The sequence below is a fragment of the Pipistrellus hanaki genome, assembly GCF_964339955.1.
Source record: "Pipistrellus hanaki genome assembly, chromosome: 13".
Lineage (NCBI taxonomy): Eukaryota > Metazoa > Chordata > Mammalia > Chiroptera > Vespertilionidae > Pipistrellus > Pipistrellus hanaki.
The window spans coordinates 15,492,751-15,508,142 of record NC_140515.1 but is presented as its reverse complement, the minus strand read 5'-3'; the positions used below and the strand labels follow the sequence as shown (position 1 = coordinate 15,508,142).

The 15,392-nt window shown below is 51.4% G+C and overlaps 1 protein-coding gene across 4 annotated transcripts in view; it reads left to right on the top strand.

Annotated features, from left to right (window-relative positions):
- Nucleotides 1-15,392, top strand: part of PTPRG (protein tyrosine phosphatase receptor type G) — a 640,445-nt gene that overhangs the window by 577,411 nt on the left and 47,642 nt on the right. For 2 of the 4 annotated variants that reach the window (XM_084902696.1, XM_084902695.1), the window contains exons 14-15: nucleotides 2,327-2,413; nucleotides 9,975-10,066. In XM_084902696.1, coding sequence (XP_084758822.1) covers nucleotides 2,327-2,413; nucleotides 9,975-10,066 — 179 coding nt within the window. The remainder of the gene's footprint in view (nucleotides 1-2,326; nucleotides 2,414-9,974; nucleotides 10,067-15,392) is intronic. The other 2 variants (XM_084902698.1, XM_084902697.1) reach the window with 1 other exon arrangement.

Below are 15,392 nucleotides of genomic sequence, written 5' to 3'. Positions count from 1 at the left end.
CCGGCTGTGCCTGGAGGTGGGCACCTCCCTCTTCTTCCTCCCTCAGTGGTGCTGAGTAATCCGGGCCACGTGGCTGCTCATGCCGCCAATCCCGGCAACTTTTTGTTCAATAACCATCTCGGGGGCCTTTCAGATTTCAGAAAACTGCTCGTTGCTATAGTAACCGGCCCCCTGCTGCCTCCCTGGCCCTGAGATACAGTCACAGCTCTGGGAGCCGCCAGTACGTGGCCATTAGACAAAAGCAGGGAGGGAGTCGCCGCGAAGGTTTCCACTGACCAGTGTTTCCCAAACTTTTGACGTATGTGTACCCCTTCTATAATTTTCGTAACGCTGAGTAGCCCTCGTACTCATGAGAACGTAGAATTAGGCGCAGCTAAGCACTGTGCAGTGCATATCCCCACCAAACTCCGGTGCAACGCATACCCCCACCAAACTCTTCCCGTACCCCTGGGGGTACGCGTACCACACTTTGGGAAACACTGCTACACCTACTCGTGATGTTTGAGAGACGGACTGGTCCTGGGCAGGAGACGTGGCCGGGCATGTGTTTACCCCGAGCTCACTCTCCCGGAGAGGCAGGCCTGGTGCATGCTCTTGGATGCACAGAACCAGCCCCTCTCCTGGGCTTTCTCAGAGAGGAGCTTCCTGCCTCCCGGGACCGGCTGTGTCTGCAGTCGGCTCGCTCAGGTAGCCCCCGTGATGGGCCGCGGTATTAGCTGTCGTTTGCTGGCATTTACTTCGCGGGGAAGCGTTGTCAGCTGCCGGCGGGAGTGCGGAGCCCGTGGCTGTGTGTGAGGGAAGCTGCGGAGCTGAGCTGCCGGCGCCGCTCCAAACTCCCGCAGCAGCGAGTCTGGCAGGATCCCGAGAAGGCTAAGGGTTGCGGAGAAGTCTAAACATTTTAGGAAGCTGCAAATTTCAAGTTTTTACGAAAATTTGCAAAAACACTCCCAACAACACACGTGTGATTTCTTCAGATTAGTGTTTGTAGCCACACCGAGTACGGAGTAGGGTCCTGGTGTTTGCGGACAGCTGTAGTTCCAGAATGTGCTCAGTAGAGGGAGACAAGAGTTCTGAATTACACCCCCCTTCCCCCCCAATTCATCAGATTCCCGTTTTTATTTTCCCCAACTTGGGTTGCTTTGCCAAGCACTTTTAGCCAACGTGGAGCCTAATAATTATCAAAATAAAGGAACGCTGTGTTAAGGGAGAATAAACTCCCAACACTTGAGAGTCAGAGGGCTGCCAAAACGGATTTGGCTCAGTGGATAGAGCTTCGGCCTGCGGACTCAAGGGTCCTGGGTTCGATTCCGGTCAAGGGCACGTACCTTGGTTGTGGGCACATCCCCAGTGGGGGGGGGGGGGGTGTGCAAGAGGCAGCTGATCAATGATTCTCTTTCATCGATGTCTCTCTCTATCCCTCTCTCTTCCTCTCTGTAAAAAATTAATAAAATATATTAAAATAATAATAATCAGAGGGCCTCATTCCGGAAGTACAAAGCCACCAAGTCCATCGGAAGGTAGCCGTGTTCTTTGGGATTCACACCTGAACTCAGAGTTGTGCAGGGGATTCACCGGAGCGGCCCAGAAAGAACCTCCGGAGACCCCAGTTTGTCTTTGCTGGTCTCGTGCCGGAGTTTAGGAGGCACAGGAAGGATACCGGTGTGACATCCCAGAGCCCGGTGGTTAGGGGTTCAAATGAAATGGAAGAAGAGCTTTCCAGGGTTCTTGTGACAAAGGGGCCTCTCTCCAACGCTGGTGCCAGGTCTTGGGAGCCACGTCAGTGCATCATTGTGATGAGGCAGCGGCTGCTCACCTGGGTGCCTCCAGGCCTTCCGGTCCATGCTGTGAGTCAGGAAGGACTCTGTCCAGCTGGGAGAGGGCTGCCTGGGGAAGAGACATCAAACCCCGGGAGATCTGTGCCGGCAGGGAGGTCAGATGGTGCCCCCGGATGCCTGCTCAGCCCTGTTCGTTCCCGGGGTGTTTTACCAGGACAGCGTGTCTAAGGCGGGAAGACAGGCATATGAGTTAGAAAGGGCATTATTGGGTTTGTGGTGGTGTAACCTTCGCAGGTTTCTAACTTGTGAAGATGGCTTTTTAAGAGCAAAGCACCCATTTCGTGTTCCTTAACCTCGGCATAACAAAAACTAAAGTAAAACCAGCCCCCTCTGTGTACGCTTTCTTTAGACAGGAGGCCTGGTGTGGAGGAGGCGGGAGGGCGGGGTGCCCGTGTTAGAGGCGGGAGGGCGTTTGTGTGGAACTCTGGGTGTCAATTGAAAATGCTGTCTTCTACACCTGTTCTTTTTTTTTTTTTTTTTTGTCCATTTAGAGGGTGTAACAAAATAAAGTCGAAGGGCTTTCCCAGACGCTTCCGTGAAGTGCCTTCTTCTGGGGAGAGAGGAGAGAAGGGGAGCAGGTGAGGGGCGGCCAAGCTTCCGGGGGCTCTCTGTGCTGGGACTGGCTTGCTGGATTTTTGTTTTGTTGCCATGGCAATTAAAGTCCTCTTGACAGCACATGCTCACCTGTTTCTAACCCACCCAGCCCCAAAGTAAGACTTGCAAACACCCATTGCAGCTTTGCGGGCAGCTGGTGCCAATTCAAGTGTGTGCTGTGCGGGCTTGCTTTGCTTTGTTGTGCTGTTTTATGGGGCGTTTTGTTTTTGTTTTTAAGATGGTACGTAATGGGGTTGTTCTTTGTTTGTGTGTCTGTGTGTCTATTGCATCCATTTTCTTTCCAGAACTTCAGATGTTTGCAAGTTAAAAAATAACCCAATGCATGCATTTAGCTGTAAAAGTGAAAAATACCTTTTAGAAACCTAAATGTATAGATAAGTTAGGGAAGAAGAGTAGGAAGGGGAGAGTAAAGTGAGCAAATGTGAGGACATGTCATGTGTTTTTCCATGAGGCTGAAATGCAAAAATGAAATAAAGGCTTAAATAACTGAGGAAATACGTGTCCTGGAAAATTTATAGGAAAACCTTTAGAAGTCGTGAGTATGCAATCTCAGGAGCCTCTTGAGGGGATTTCTGTAGGGCTTATCACTTACTATTACTACTGCAATTAATACTTTTGTTATCTTGATTGGCAATTTAATATTAATCAATATTGTGAGTAGTCCTTTACAACTGTCAATGAACCAGCTGGTAGAATTTATATTAGAATTCTTACATGGAATGGTTTGTCTCCATGTAAAATCTGTAGGTAAATCGGGTCATCGGTGAAATGTTGACTGTCCATCGCTATAATGGGGTCTGCCTCAGACCTGAGGGGTCCGTACAGAACTATGGAAGGTGGACAGGGAGCTCTGCCTCCTGTTAAGCTGCTTGGGGCAGGGAGAGGCAGCAGCCGCTGACACGGTGACGCCTCTCTCTCTCTATGATCTCTTTTCACTTACTGAAGTTTGCAACGTCTATTCCATTTTCAAAGCTGTAGGGGTGAAAACAGAAATAGAAAGCCCTCGGTATAGCTTTAGAGTTAGAGTCAGAGATCGAATCTGAACAGAGAGAACCTTGGACGTCTCATCGATGCCTGACTTTTATGTTTAGTCCGTTAGGAATATAATGAGCTTTTTACTGTAACTCAAAAAGGCCCGCGTCATCTCCCGCATGGCACAAGGACGAATGCACGCCCGACCTCCACATCCTCTCCGGAAATGAGGCCGTGGCCGGGGACTGTGTTCACTCCTGTGTCCGTGCTGGCCCGGAAGCAGAAGCACGTCTGTTATGGTAGCTGTGCCTCGGTCCTGAGGGTCTATGTTTTGTTACAGCCACTCAGTCCCTCTGGCATCGTTCCTCAGAGGCTGGGGGAAGCACCTTTCTTGTAGGTCTAGCAATTGAGAACCCTCTCTGAACCAGAGTGTCTCCAGAACCCACCATAGACCCCACTTCCTTCTTTCCTATAGTAGCTCAGAAGCACAGGCTTTAGCTCCAGAGACATGGGGTCTCACTGCAGTTCTCCCTGGCTCTGTGGCCTTGAGCAGCTTACCAAAGCCCTCCGGAACCCAATCTTCTCATCTCAAAAATGGGTCTGGTGGCAGTTCCTTCTCTGAGTGAGGTCATGAACGTAAAATGCTTTGTGTGTGGAATCGATGACCCCATTGAGAAGATGAGGAAGCTGAGGCTCTGAGAAGCCCTCGGCTGGGACTCCCCGCTTAGGTGTCACGCTCTGTGACGATCACTCCGGAGCCTGCCCTCTGTCTCCACTCCTCCTTATGCGGCTACCTGGCCGCCATGCTACCTTTCTCCAGAGCCACAGCCCGAGTTCCTCCTGAGGGCACTGAGCACCACCACCCACCTCCCCCTGGCCGTGCCCAGGAGCTTCCGTGGCAGCCTCCTGACCAGTCCCATCCTCCACCGCTCTGGGAAAAGCCTTCAGACGGGCCGTTTCCTCCTCCAGGCGGTGCGGGAGGCTGGGGTGCGGGAGGCTGGGGTGCGGGAGGCTGGGGTGCGGGAGGCTGGGGTGCGGGAGGCTGGGGTGCGGGAGGCTGGGGTGCGGGAGGCTGGGCTGCGGGAGGGAGGCATTCCTGTGTCCACTCCCCCTTCCTCTCCAGGCCTGTGTCTCCTCCACAATGTGGCAGGGAAACAGGAGAAGACCTCAAAAGCTGCCTAAATGACCACCCTGCAAACATTTAAAATAGCTGTTGCCAAGCCCATGCCCGTGTCCCCCAGGGCAGTGCCCACTTGCCCCTTTGTCGAACCTCACGTGCCTGATCCTCTCCCACTCGGAGGACGGGGCTGCAGGAAGGAGTAGCCGGTGATGCCCCAGGAGGAAGAAGAAAGCAGACCCACGTATTTCATTTTTCAAAAAGTTGTTACATTTTGAATCATTAGTACTAGACACGGCTCAAAAAGGAAGAGGTTTAAAATTATGTATATGTCCCCAGATCTCCCCCGTCACCCACCGCCCTGGCCCCACCTCCTCCCAGACAGATGACCTCTCCTACTAGTTTGCCCTGTCCTTCCAGCCACTGTGTGTGCACCCAGTCGGGGCGGGGCGGAAGTTGGCTTACAGTTGTGAGTGCTCGAAACAGTATGTTCCTATATTATTATTTTTAAAAATATATTTTATTGATTTCTTACAGAGAGGAAGAGAGAGGGATAGAGTCAGAAACATCAATGAGAGAAAAACATTGATCAGCCGCCTCCTGCACACCTCCCACTGGGGATGTGCCCACAACCCAGGTACATGCCCTTGACCGGAATCAAACCCAGGACCCTTGAGTCCACAGGCCAACGCTCTATCCACTGAGCCAAACCGGTTAGGGCTATGCTGCTGCTTTTATGGAATCCGATGTCTCCATAAATTTCTGATTTCTGAGTTATTAGGAAGTTAGAGGTTACATTCTGTTAGGTACTTTTACAGTTTCAAATTTTAATATTAACTTCTTTATTTTTTTTTTCTTGCTGAAAGTAATATTAACTTCTTAAATCATTTGGAATATAACCTGGTTGATGGTGTGATGTCTGAATCAACTTTTCCCCCCAGATGGTCCCAAGTATTTAAAAAGTACTACAATCTGGGGCTGCCGAGGGAGGAGGCCCGTAAATCCTCCTCAAAATAGCTCTCGGCGCGCACGTCTGACTGACTTATCTCAGTCAGTATGCTAATGACGTACGTAGTTGCCAACGGTTTCTTACCAGGCCATTCTCAGCTATAGATACGGAGTCATCTGTGCAGTACAGAGAATGTGCATCTCCATTTCCCACCGCCTGCCTGAAAGGAGTGGGACCATTAGTCCCCATTACCTCCCCAATCAATGGGGGGCTGTGTCCGTGCCCTCAGATAGTGGCAGGATGAGCTGGAGGAGCCTTCAAACCGCTGTCAGAAAGTCAGCGCACTCCAGGGTCCTGGGTGAGTGTGGGAGACTCCCGAAGGTCACACACACACACACACACACACACACACACACCGCCTGCAAGCCGTCTTTTTTGCTCCCAGCGGGGAGCACTGGGACAGCCGTCCAGAGCTCACTGCTCAAACCCAGCTGTCACGTCAGAACCTCCTTCTTGGGCCCTTGGTCCCTGCAAGGACTTCGTGGCAAGCTTAATGCTGAGCAAGAAAGTATATTGCCCGAGACCTCTTAGTGTGCATGATTTTCATTTTCATTTTCTCCCACTTCCCTGAGAGCTTCCGTGCAGACAGCTGGTACCCTCCTTTGAGACTGTCACTGCAGGAACTGGATTGTTGTCACTTCCAGGGGTAACGCAATGGACTGGGGCGTCCCCCTCCCCATGTGAGATCCGGCGTTTTGAAGTGTCTTCTCCTCATCTGCTACCCGTGTCCTCTCACACCCCATGCATTTCATTTGGTTCGCTTCCCCGTCCCTTCCCCCTCATCTCCTCACACCTGACGAGCCCCGCGTGTCCAAGTATGACAACCAGATGTCCATGCCTCCAGCTCAGCCCTCCCGTGAAAGATGTCATTTGATTATTCCCTGAATGCTCCTTCGTATTGTCAGCTCACACGTCCCTGAAAGGCCTGGGCAGTATGCAGATGCGAAGAGCAGCTCTGGTTTCTCTTTGGGGACGATTCGCCCTGGAAAAGGACATGGTGCGTGCACACGGAGCCTACAAAGCCATTTACCCAGCAGAAAGGAGGCTGCACAGCACACGCATGGGGCTGCACGTGAAACATCTCAACTCGGAACTCACTTTCCCAGCAGGACCCGAGTCACTTCGAGCAGTTACTCCTCTCTGAGGAGAAGCCCAACGAGCCCTGGGCAGGTGGCTCGGTGGGCGGATCGGTCCTGTGCACCCCAAGGTGGCGGGTTCCATTCCCGGTCAGGGCACGTTCCCAGGTTGTAGGTTCATTCCCCAGTCGGAGGCAACCTACCTACCGATGTTTCTCTCTCCCTTCCTTGCTCTAAAATCAATTGCAAGAGAGGAAAGGAGAGCCCAACAACACCCGCGGCCTTCTCCCCCCATTGTTGTCTCTGGCGCTTCAGTTTCTGGAAACTCTTTGCCCTAATAAGTAACTGTGTCTCCCTGACTCAGCGCAGCTGTCTTCCTTGTAGGCAGGAGGGCGGTTTCAGCGTCTGTTTGCAAGTGGCTCTCGTTCATCCACGGTTCACTACCGCAGGTCCATTTACAAAAGTAAATATTAACGTGACTCCAGTGCTCCACGGCCTGGGAGTAGATGGGAGGATTAGCGGGTGTGCCGAGGCACATTTAAATGAGGGCAGTCTATAAATCAGTTGAGATTGCTTAATTAAGATTCAGCAGCCGCTCAGCCACCTGCCCGCCCTGGTCTGCAATTAGCATTTTGAGCTGCACAGCCCTGACAAACACCTGGTCACCCGGATGTGACTCCAAACCCATCGAGCTTAATGTGAAGACGGTGACTTGGTTTCTAGTCCTTATGCCCACACTTGGGTCTTTGGTCATCGTGGGCTTCCGTAGGAGCCTGGGGATTGTGCTGGGATCCTGCTCTCGTCACGCTGGGCAGTCACGGAGACGTCGAGGGCAGTGCTGACAAGCCACGGGGAGGACACTGGCGTATCAGGCTCACCAGAGGGATGTGGGTGTTGATCCACATGTCTGTAGACCTCGATCCCCTCTCCTGTACGCAGGATCGGATGCCCCCGCTGGAGGAGCCGAGGGCAGTCCAGGCATTCCTAATACTGGTTTTCTGGACTCAAGATTGGCACTTTTTGATTTTGAAAAGTATCAGCCACCTGCATTGTTCCCAGAAAGCACTGTGGGCAGCTGTGGGTGTGTGTGTGTGTGTGTGTGTGTGTGTGTGTGTGTGTGATCAGTCATCAGGGCCTGTCGCATGCTGGCAGAGTGCATGACCCAGGGCGGAACCGGGGGAATTGACGCTGATGGCTTTATGGGTTTACTAGTTTGGGCCACTGGTGACTGCATCCCGACCAGAGATTGTACGCTGGCGTGTGCTGTGCTTTCTCAAGTGCAGAGTGTCTTTCTTTTTGAGAAAGGCTCTCTCTTCAGAATACTTCCCTAGTGAAAGAATGAAAAAAATTACTTTTAGAAATTTCAGTCGAAGACCAATACTCACGACTGTAAGCATAAAGTGTTCGTGGGCTTTGTAGAAGCCAGTCTGGTCCATGGACCACACCCTGCCCTCAAGGCCCTTGGCACCCTATGGTCTGGGCCTTCGGTCGAGGGGCATAGACTGGTGACCGGGGAGCTGCGAGCACAGGGCACGGTGCCTGGATCAGCTTCTGGAGAGGATATCGCACATGACCCTCCTGACTCCCAGCAAGCTGTCTCAGAAACTGTAAAATACAGAGCCCATGAGGTTTTCTTACAGGGGATGAAGGAATGGAGAGTAACACGGAAAGCTGGTTTCCCTCTTGTTCCTTCGAACGTTCTGTGGAATGTTCGAGAGCCACATGCGGCTCTTTGGCCCCTTGAATGTGGCTCTTCCACAAAATATCACAGCCTGGAAGAGTCTATTTTGAAGAAGTGGTGTTAGAAGAAGTTTAAGTTTAAAAAATTGGGCTCTCAAAAGAAATTTCAATCGTTGTCCTGTTGATGTTTGGCTCTGTTGACTAAGGAGTTTGCCAACTGCTGGTCCAGGTGCCTCCGGAGCAGGGCCCGGGGGGAGAGGACCAGGTCCAGGTGCCTCTGGAGCAGGGCCTGGGGGGGTGGGGGGGTTGGGGGGGGGAGAGGACCAGGTCCAGGTGCCTCCGGAGCAGGGCCTGATGTGCAGTCGCTCAGAGCTTTCTTCCGAGACGAGGCACCGCTCACAGGAAGCCACTGCACATTGAGATGTGATTCTTTCTGACGGCGCGTGGAGTGGCAGCTGAGGTGTGACACCCGGGTGGCCTGGAGCCTCCCTCCCACCTGTGCAGCACAGGGATGTTGGGTTTTCCAGCTCCCGGACACCCCCGCCCACCCCTCTCTGGCATCATAGAAACACAGTGTGCCCAACGGAGCATCCCAGGCCACCTTTGCTTAGATGAGCAGAGACAGCTCGGGAGACAAGGGGGCTTAGTCCTGTGGCGGGACACAGGAGGAAGCGGGGAGCTGTGTGCATGGAACTGTGTGCATGGCCGGGTGTGCGAGGCTGGGTGGACGCCTCCCAGGGACGGGGCACCAGACGGGGCCGCCTGCTGGGTGGAAGGCCGGCAGCCGCCCGCTATTGTGCAGCCCCTCCACCAGATGCACGGGGACCCTTCCCCGCACAATAGCCATTCAGCCGGGCGAGCGGCCTCATTAAACATTCAGCCCGTGCTTCCGGCGGCTCATTAGGGCCGCAGAGAGCAGTGACGTGGGTGCGGGAAGCCCGGGCTTCAGAGCGGAGGCTGAGCAAGCGGCAGTGGCTTCTCCAGGCGCAGCCTGTCCCAGGATGACCGGCGTGTGCTCCCTGCTTTGCCTGAAGTACAGGTAAAGACGGAGCAGACCCAGCCCAGCAGGTGGCATTCGGGGGCTGGGTCCTCGTCTCCGATCCCTCTCAGAGGCCTCGGATTTTTAAGCGTTTACCCCCCTTCTTCCCCCCCCCCCCCCCAAGCCCTCTGACCCCTTAGGGAACTGCCTGCAGCGTTGGGAGTCTTTGCAGAGCCCCGGCAATGTGGTGCTATTGTGTCCTCGGCTGTGGGATGACTGTGTTCAAAGGGTGGTTTTGAACTTGGTGCTGGGGGTTTTGAATAGCAAATCATTCCTCTGTCACACGTCAGATGTAGAGCTGTGGCGGGGTCTGAATCCCAGCAGTTTGTGGAGCAAGTTGACTCCATCGGAGCCTCTGAGGATGTCCTGCCTCGGAGGGGCTCCTTACTCAGCCTCCCCCTCTGGACGATCAGGGTAGGTAGGCGTCCTACAAAGTACATATTCATCAGCTGTTCCCGGCTCTGCCACCAGGCGAGGGCTGTCCTTCCGCGGAGCCCGCTACTTTGTTGCTGGGAGCTGGGTGGCATTGAGAGCTGGCAGGTCTACGCGGGGAGCACGGAGCAATGACGAACTCGGACAAAGTGCACTTCCTCGGTCTCACGGTGGGCATGTGTTTCTCTTTCCTGCACAGAAAATGCTTCCAGACGGCTCACTTCTACGTGGAGGACAGCAGCTCCCCTCGGGTGGTCCCCAACGAGAGCATCCCCATCATCCCCATCCCGGGTGAGTGCGGCCCGGCGCCTCTGTCCGGGGCTGGGGGTCCTCCCTTTTGTTCTCCGCCGGGTGTGACAGCCACGAGGAGTTACTGTTTGCACAGCCCTGTGAAGCTTGCCCGGTTCCCGAGATCTTAACTCAACTCGGGGCGAGTGAATGAAATCTGTGCTCGTTTCCCTGTCTGCTAAGGAATGAAATCCTCCTGAGGAATCAGTGACTCTGAGGGTGCGTGGCAGGGAGGGAGGCAACAGTGGGAAAAGGGAGAAACGGGAACTTTTGTGATCTACTTGAACTGCATCTCCTTTTCCCAGGTGGTTGTGTTTAGATTTTTTTTTTTTAAATCATAATGTGCAATACATCTTTAAGATCGAGTTTCGTTCTCTGAGTCCTTACTCTGAAGTCATGTGTGTTGGAGTTGGAAGTTTGGGTTCTTAAGGTGTTTGTGTGGAGGTCAAGGGCTATGTGCCTGGTCTGAAATGTATTTCATTTGTCCTCCGGTAGAAAAATCGAGCACTCGGTCAGGGCGAGGGGGGTGAGGGTGGCGGTGGGGGTAGCAAGCTCTGTGGTAAATGCATGGCCCTTCAGGAGTTCCACAGCGGCTGAGCGGGATGGTGAGCCTGTGGGGTTTGAAGGTGTCCCCACTCTAGGAGCGCTTCAAAAAGGCACGTGGGCTCTCCCTAGTGTAGAAGAATACCTGGCACATAATAGGCATTCTTTATTTATTTTTAAATGTTTTATTGAGTTTTTACAGAGAGGAAGGGAGAGGGAGAGAGAGTTAGAAACATCGATGAGAGAGAAACATTGATCAGCTGCCTCCTGCACACACACCCTCTACTGGGGATGTGCCCACAACCAAGATACATGCCCTTGACTGGAATCGAACCCAGGACCTTTTAGTCCGCAGACCAACGCTCTATCCACTGAGCCAAACCTGTCTCGGCATAGTAGGCATTCTTTATCTCTGAGAGAGGAGAGAAGTGGGGGGGGGGGGGGGAGGAAGAAGGGAGGGAGAGAGCGAGAGAGGTTGGGGGGAGAATATGTCAGAAAACCTTCCTGAAAGGCCACAGCTGTGAAGCTCCGAGGCAGCCAGCCGTTCTGAGCGCCGGGGAGGAGGCTGCTATTGTCTGCAAACCTCCCCAGGTGCAGCCACGGCCGGGCCCTCCCTGCCCTGTGTGTGGCTGCGTGTGTTTCCTCATTCCCTGTTGTTGGAATTGGCCAGGAGCTCCCCATCTAGTCAGCTTTGCTCACTAAAGCCTGTCCCCCAGAAACAAGCGGCGAGCAGGAAGCCTCTGATTCGCTTCTCCATGGGCCGTTTGGTGCCTCGGGATCTGTCTTGTGTTAGGCCGGGACTTCTCTGCTCGCCCTGCCCCTCCTCAGCTCGCCCTGCCCCTCCTCCGCGATGGAGGGGTCCGCACTCTGACATTGAGAGGAGAGGGGGCGGGCAGGAGGCGCCGGGCTCCCACCCCCAGGAGACAGTCCTTCTGTCCAGTCTGGGAGTCTGTGCAGTCCTGTGTGGATAAGCCTTTTCCTCCTGCATCACCTAGAACTGTGGTCGGCAAACTGCGGCTCGCGAGCCACATGCGGCCCTTGAGTGTGGCTCTTCCACAAAATACCACAGCCTGGGCGAGTCTGTTTTGAAGAAGTGGCGTTAGAAGTTTAAGTTTAAAAAATGTGGCTCTCAAAAGAAATTTCAATCGTTGTCCTGTGGATATTTGGCTCTATGGACTAATGAGTTTGCCGACCACTGGCCTAGAATATCTGTTGACCTCGGGAAATTGCCCGGGAGCCTTTCTCCCCTGAACTGATTCATGTGACAAGCAGCTGTTAGGTAATTGTGCAGTTGAAACCGTTTTTAAAGATTAAATGGTGAGATATTCTGTGCTGTCTTCCTTTTTATTCTCTTCTCCCCCGGGGTTAGGAATTAGAAAATCGAGGATCTCACCCTGTGTCTACCGTGAGGCCTTCGACCTCACCTCCCTGAGCTTCAGCCTCAGGGTTTGTGACGTGAGCAGCTGCCTGCCCGATGGGCGGGGGGGGAAAGGGGGGGCAGCATTAACGCTCCCCTGGGGGACGGCGAAGCACTGGGGGGCAGAGGAGCCGTGTCCGCTGGACCCTGTGCTGTGGGTCCCGCAGCCCTGGAGAGCCAGCTCTCACAGGTCCTCAGGCTGGGATCCCCCTCACACTGGCCACCCCACTTGCCCACCGGGCATGCTCTTCGGCTCGGGCTCTAGATTTCCGAGCCCCCAGCATCCTAGGACATGCCCTCAGTTGTGCCTGCCTTGTCACCCACACCTTGGAGGAGTCTTAGACCCGAGGCGCTTTTGAATCTTTCCTGATTCAGTCCCAGCTCCCTATTCATGACCAAGTAAAAGTCAACTCAAAGGCCTTCCTTAATCATGACTTTCTGCCAGTTCTCAATCAAAGTGGGGCATGGGGATACAATATCTTCAAATTCTCCACGGGAGGAGGAACCCGTGTGCCTGGCTGACCTCAGGTGGCAAGTTGTTGCCCGTGTGGTGGTCCAGGACTTGCCTAGTGCAGAGGTAGGCAAACTTCATTAGTCAACAGAGCAGCAAACCGTGGCTCACGAGCCGCAGTTTGCTGACCACTGACCTCGTAAAACCAAGAGAGAGTCCCCTCCCTGTTTTCCAGGTAGGACAGCCTTCCTAACTGCGAAGAGAGGCCTGGGTAAACTCATTTCACCCCCGACTGGGAAGGAGCTACCCCCTATGACCTTTCTTTAAAGAGTTTTCAACCCTTTCCCAATTTCTTCTTTTTCTCAAATAAAACCCCACCATCCTACTTAATAATTAAATTTGTAGGCCAGCTGGTGTGGTATAAGAGGATGATCGTTGACCTATGAACCAGGAGGTCCCAGGTTCCATTCCCCATTAGGGCACCAAGCCCTGGTTGTGGGCTCGATCCCCAGTAGGGGGCATGCAGGAGGCAGCCAATCAGTGATCCTCTCTCATCACTGATGATTCTATCTCTGACTCCCTCCCCCTTCCTCTCTGAAATCAATATATTAAATAATAATAACAAATTTGTAAAATGTAGTTTATGAAGCACTTTAACCATCGTTATTCTCTTTATTCTTATGGTTTCTTCTAGTAATTACAGTACAAACTCTCTTACATGAGGAAATTAATTATAAGAAAAACACAATTTAAATAAATTTGAGTTATTTTCATTCTGTTTAAACTCTCGGTCCAACTTTTTTCTACTGGAGACCTCCTTGGGATGATGTTAAGTCATTTACCTTGGGAATTTTCTAATTGTTCTTGTTTCCAAAAACAATAGGATAGTTATAGAGATCACATGGAATACTTAATTAGCCCATTAGATCTCATTTACATCTCATTCTTATCCAAAACCTAATAATGGGTCTACAGGCCCAGATTTGTCAACTTATTGTATCACTGGAAAGCCTCATATTTATAATGGACTTTTAAAAATATATTTCTAGACAACTACCTGGACACTGAGTCACCATGCTGGTTAAAAATGTGTGCAACAGCCAAAACCTGTTTGGCTCAGTGGATAGAGCATTGGCCTTCGGACTGAAGGGTCCCAGGTTTGATTCCCGTCAAAGGCATGTACCTTGGTTGCGGGCACATTCCCAGTAGGGGGTGTGCAAGAGGCAGCTGATCAGTGTTTCTAACTCTCTATCCCTCTCTCTTCCTCTCTGTAAAAAAGCAATAAAATATATATATATTTTAAAATGTGTGCAACAGGGTAAGATGGAAAATTCAGGTGCCAAACTGTTAGAAAACAGAGCTCCTGAGCCAGCAGTGTGGAGTGTGGAATATACAGGATTCTGTTCCTGGGCCTTACTTTACATTGAACCTTTTTGTAGAAAACATCTTCATCACCATATAATATTTGAGCATTTACAAACTTCATGCTTTGTGTTTATTTTCACTGTACTCCTGTAGAGACTGGTGCAGTTGATATCCCCATTTTACAGGTGAAGAAACTGAGCCTCAGAGTTGTTATTTAGTTTGCCCAAGGTGACATAGATAAATGGTGGAGAGAGCGCTATAATTCTGTGAGACTTCAGGGCACAGATGCTCAGAAATGGCCCTGCCACCTCTTGGGGTGCTGTTTTGGAAGTTCTCAGATCTCAGGTCTTCGGGCTCCTCATTTGGATATTGCTTCATTCAATCAAGGCCTCTTCAAATTCAAAATGTGAATATCCTCTAGTTTCTTTTTTCTGAGTTGTTCTTTGTCATTACTTTCACTGACGCTAACCATTAGCTTCTGCACTAAATTCTCGTTCATGGTCTTGGAATTCGCCATCCTTCTGTTAACCATTTGTACGCCATAAGTGTCTGTAGACACAAGCGGTGGACCTTTTTAAATTAAATTCAAAGTATCCTGGCAGTTAACTGGTTAAAGTTTCCTGCATGTCAAAGACCCTCTCTCCTTACCTTTGTTCTCTGGTCATTTTTATTCTCTTCCTTCCTAAGGAAGAGACTCAACCCACTAGTACTTTTATTCCCTGTGTGATCTAAATGACTCCAGAAGGATTCATAAACATGTTGAATGTTGACTAAATTTATACATTAAATCAGCAGTTTTGGGATGATTCTGCTGTGGCTAAAATTCATAAATAAATAGCATAAGGAGAATCAGTAAGTTATGCTGACTTCAGAGAAGTAATATAAAATAGACAAATGGTTAAGGAAAGCTTTGTTAACCTTTCTAAAGTCAGCCCTTGCAGACAGCAGTTTATGGGTTGTTTTTTAAAATATATTTTTATTGATTTCAGAGAGGAAGGGCGAGGGAGAGAGAGAGAGAAGGAGGGAGGGAGGGAGGGAGGGGGAGAGAGAGAGAGGGAGGGGGAGAGAGAGAGAGAGAAACATCAATGATGAGAGAGAATCATTGATTGGCTGCCTCCTGCATGCGTCCCGTCCCATCTCCCCCTTCCCATGCTCCCCCTCCCCCCGCCACTGGTGATTAAGCTTACAGCCTGGGCATGTGCCCTTGACCAGAATCAAACCCTGGACCCTTCAGTCCCCAAGCTGAAGTTCTATCCACTGAGCCAAACTGGCTAGGGCTATAGGTATTTTTGAGAATTTTAAGTGGATCAATTATACAAAGTTTAACATATTTAGGAATTTAGACTCTGCAGTGTACACAGTCTTATAAGAGCATAGATAGTCCTTCCTGGTCTCACCTACACTTATGTACAATGTGGTGGCTATGCAATAGGATTTATCCAACATGAAAGAAGTGCTTTTGCGGTCACGTTCTAATCGCTGTAGAAATGACACCAATTTTTTATCACGAAAATTGTGAATTGCAGTGTCTGCTCCCTCCCTATATGATGTTT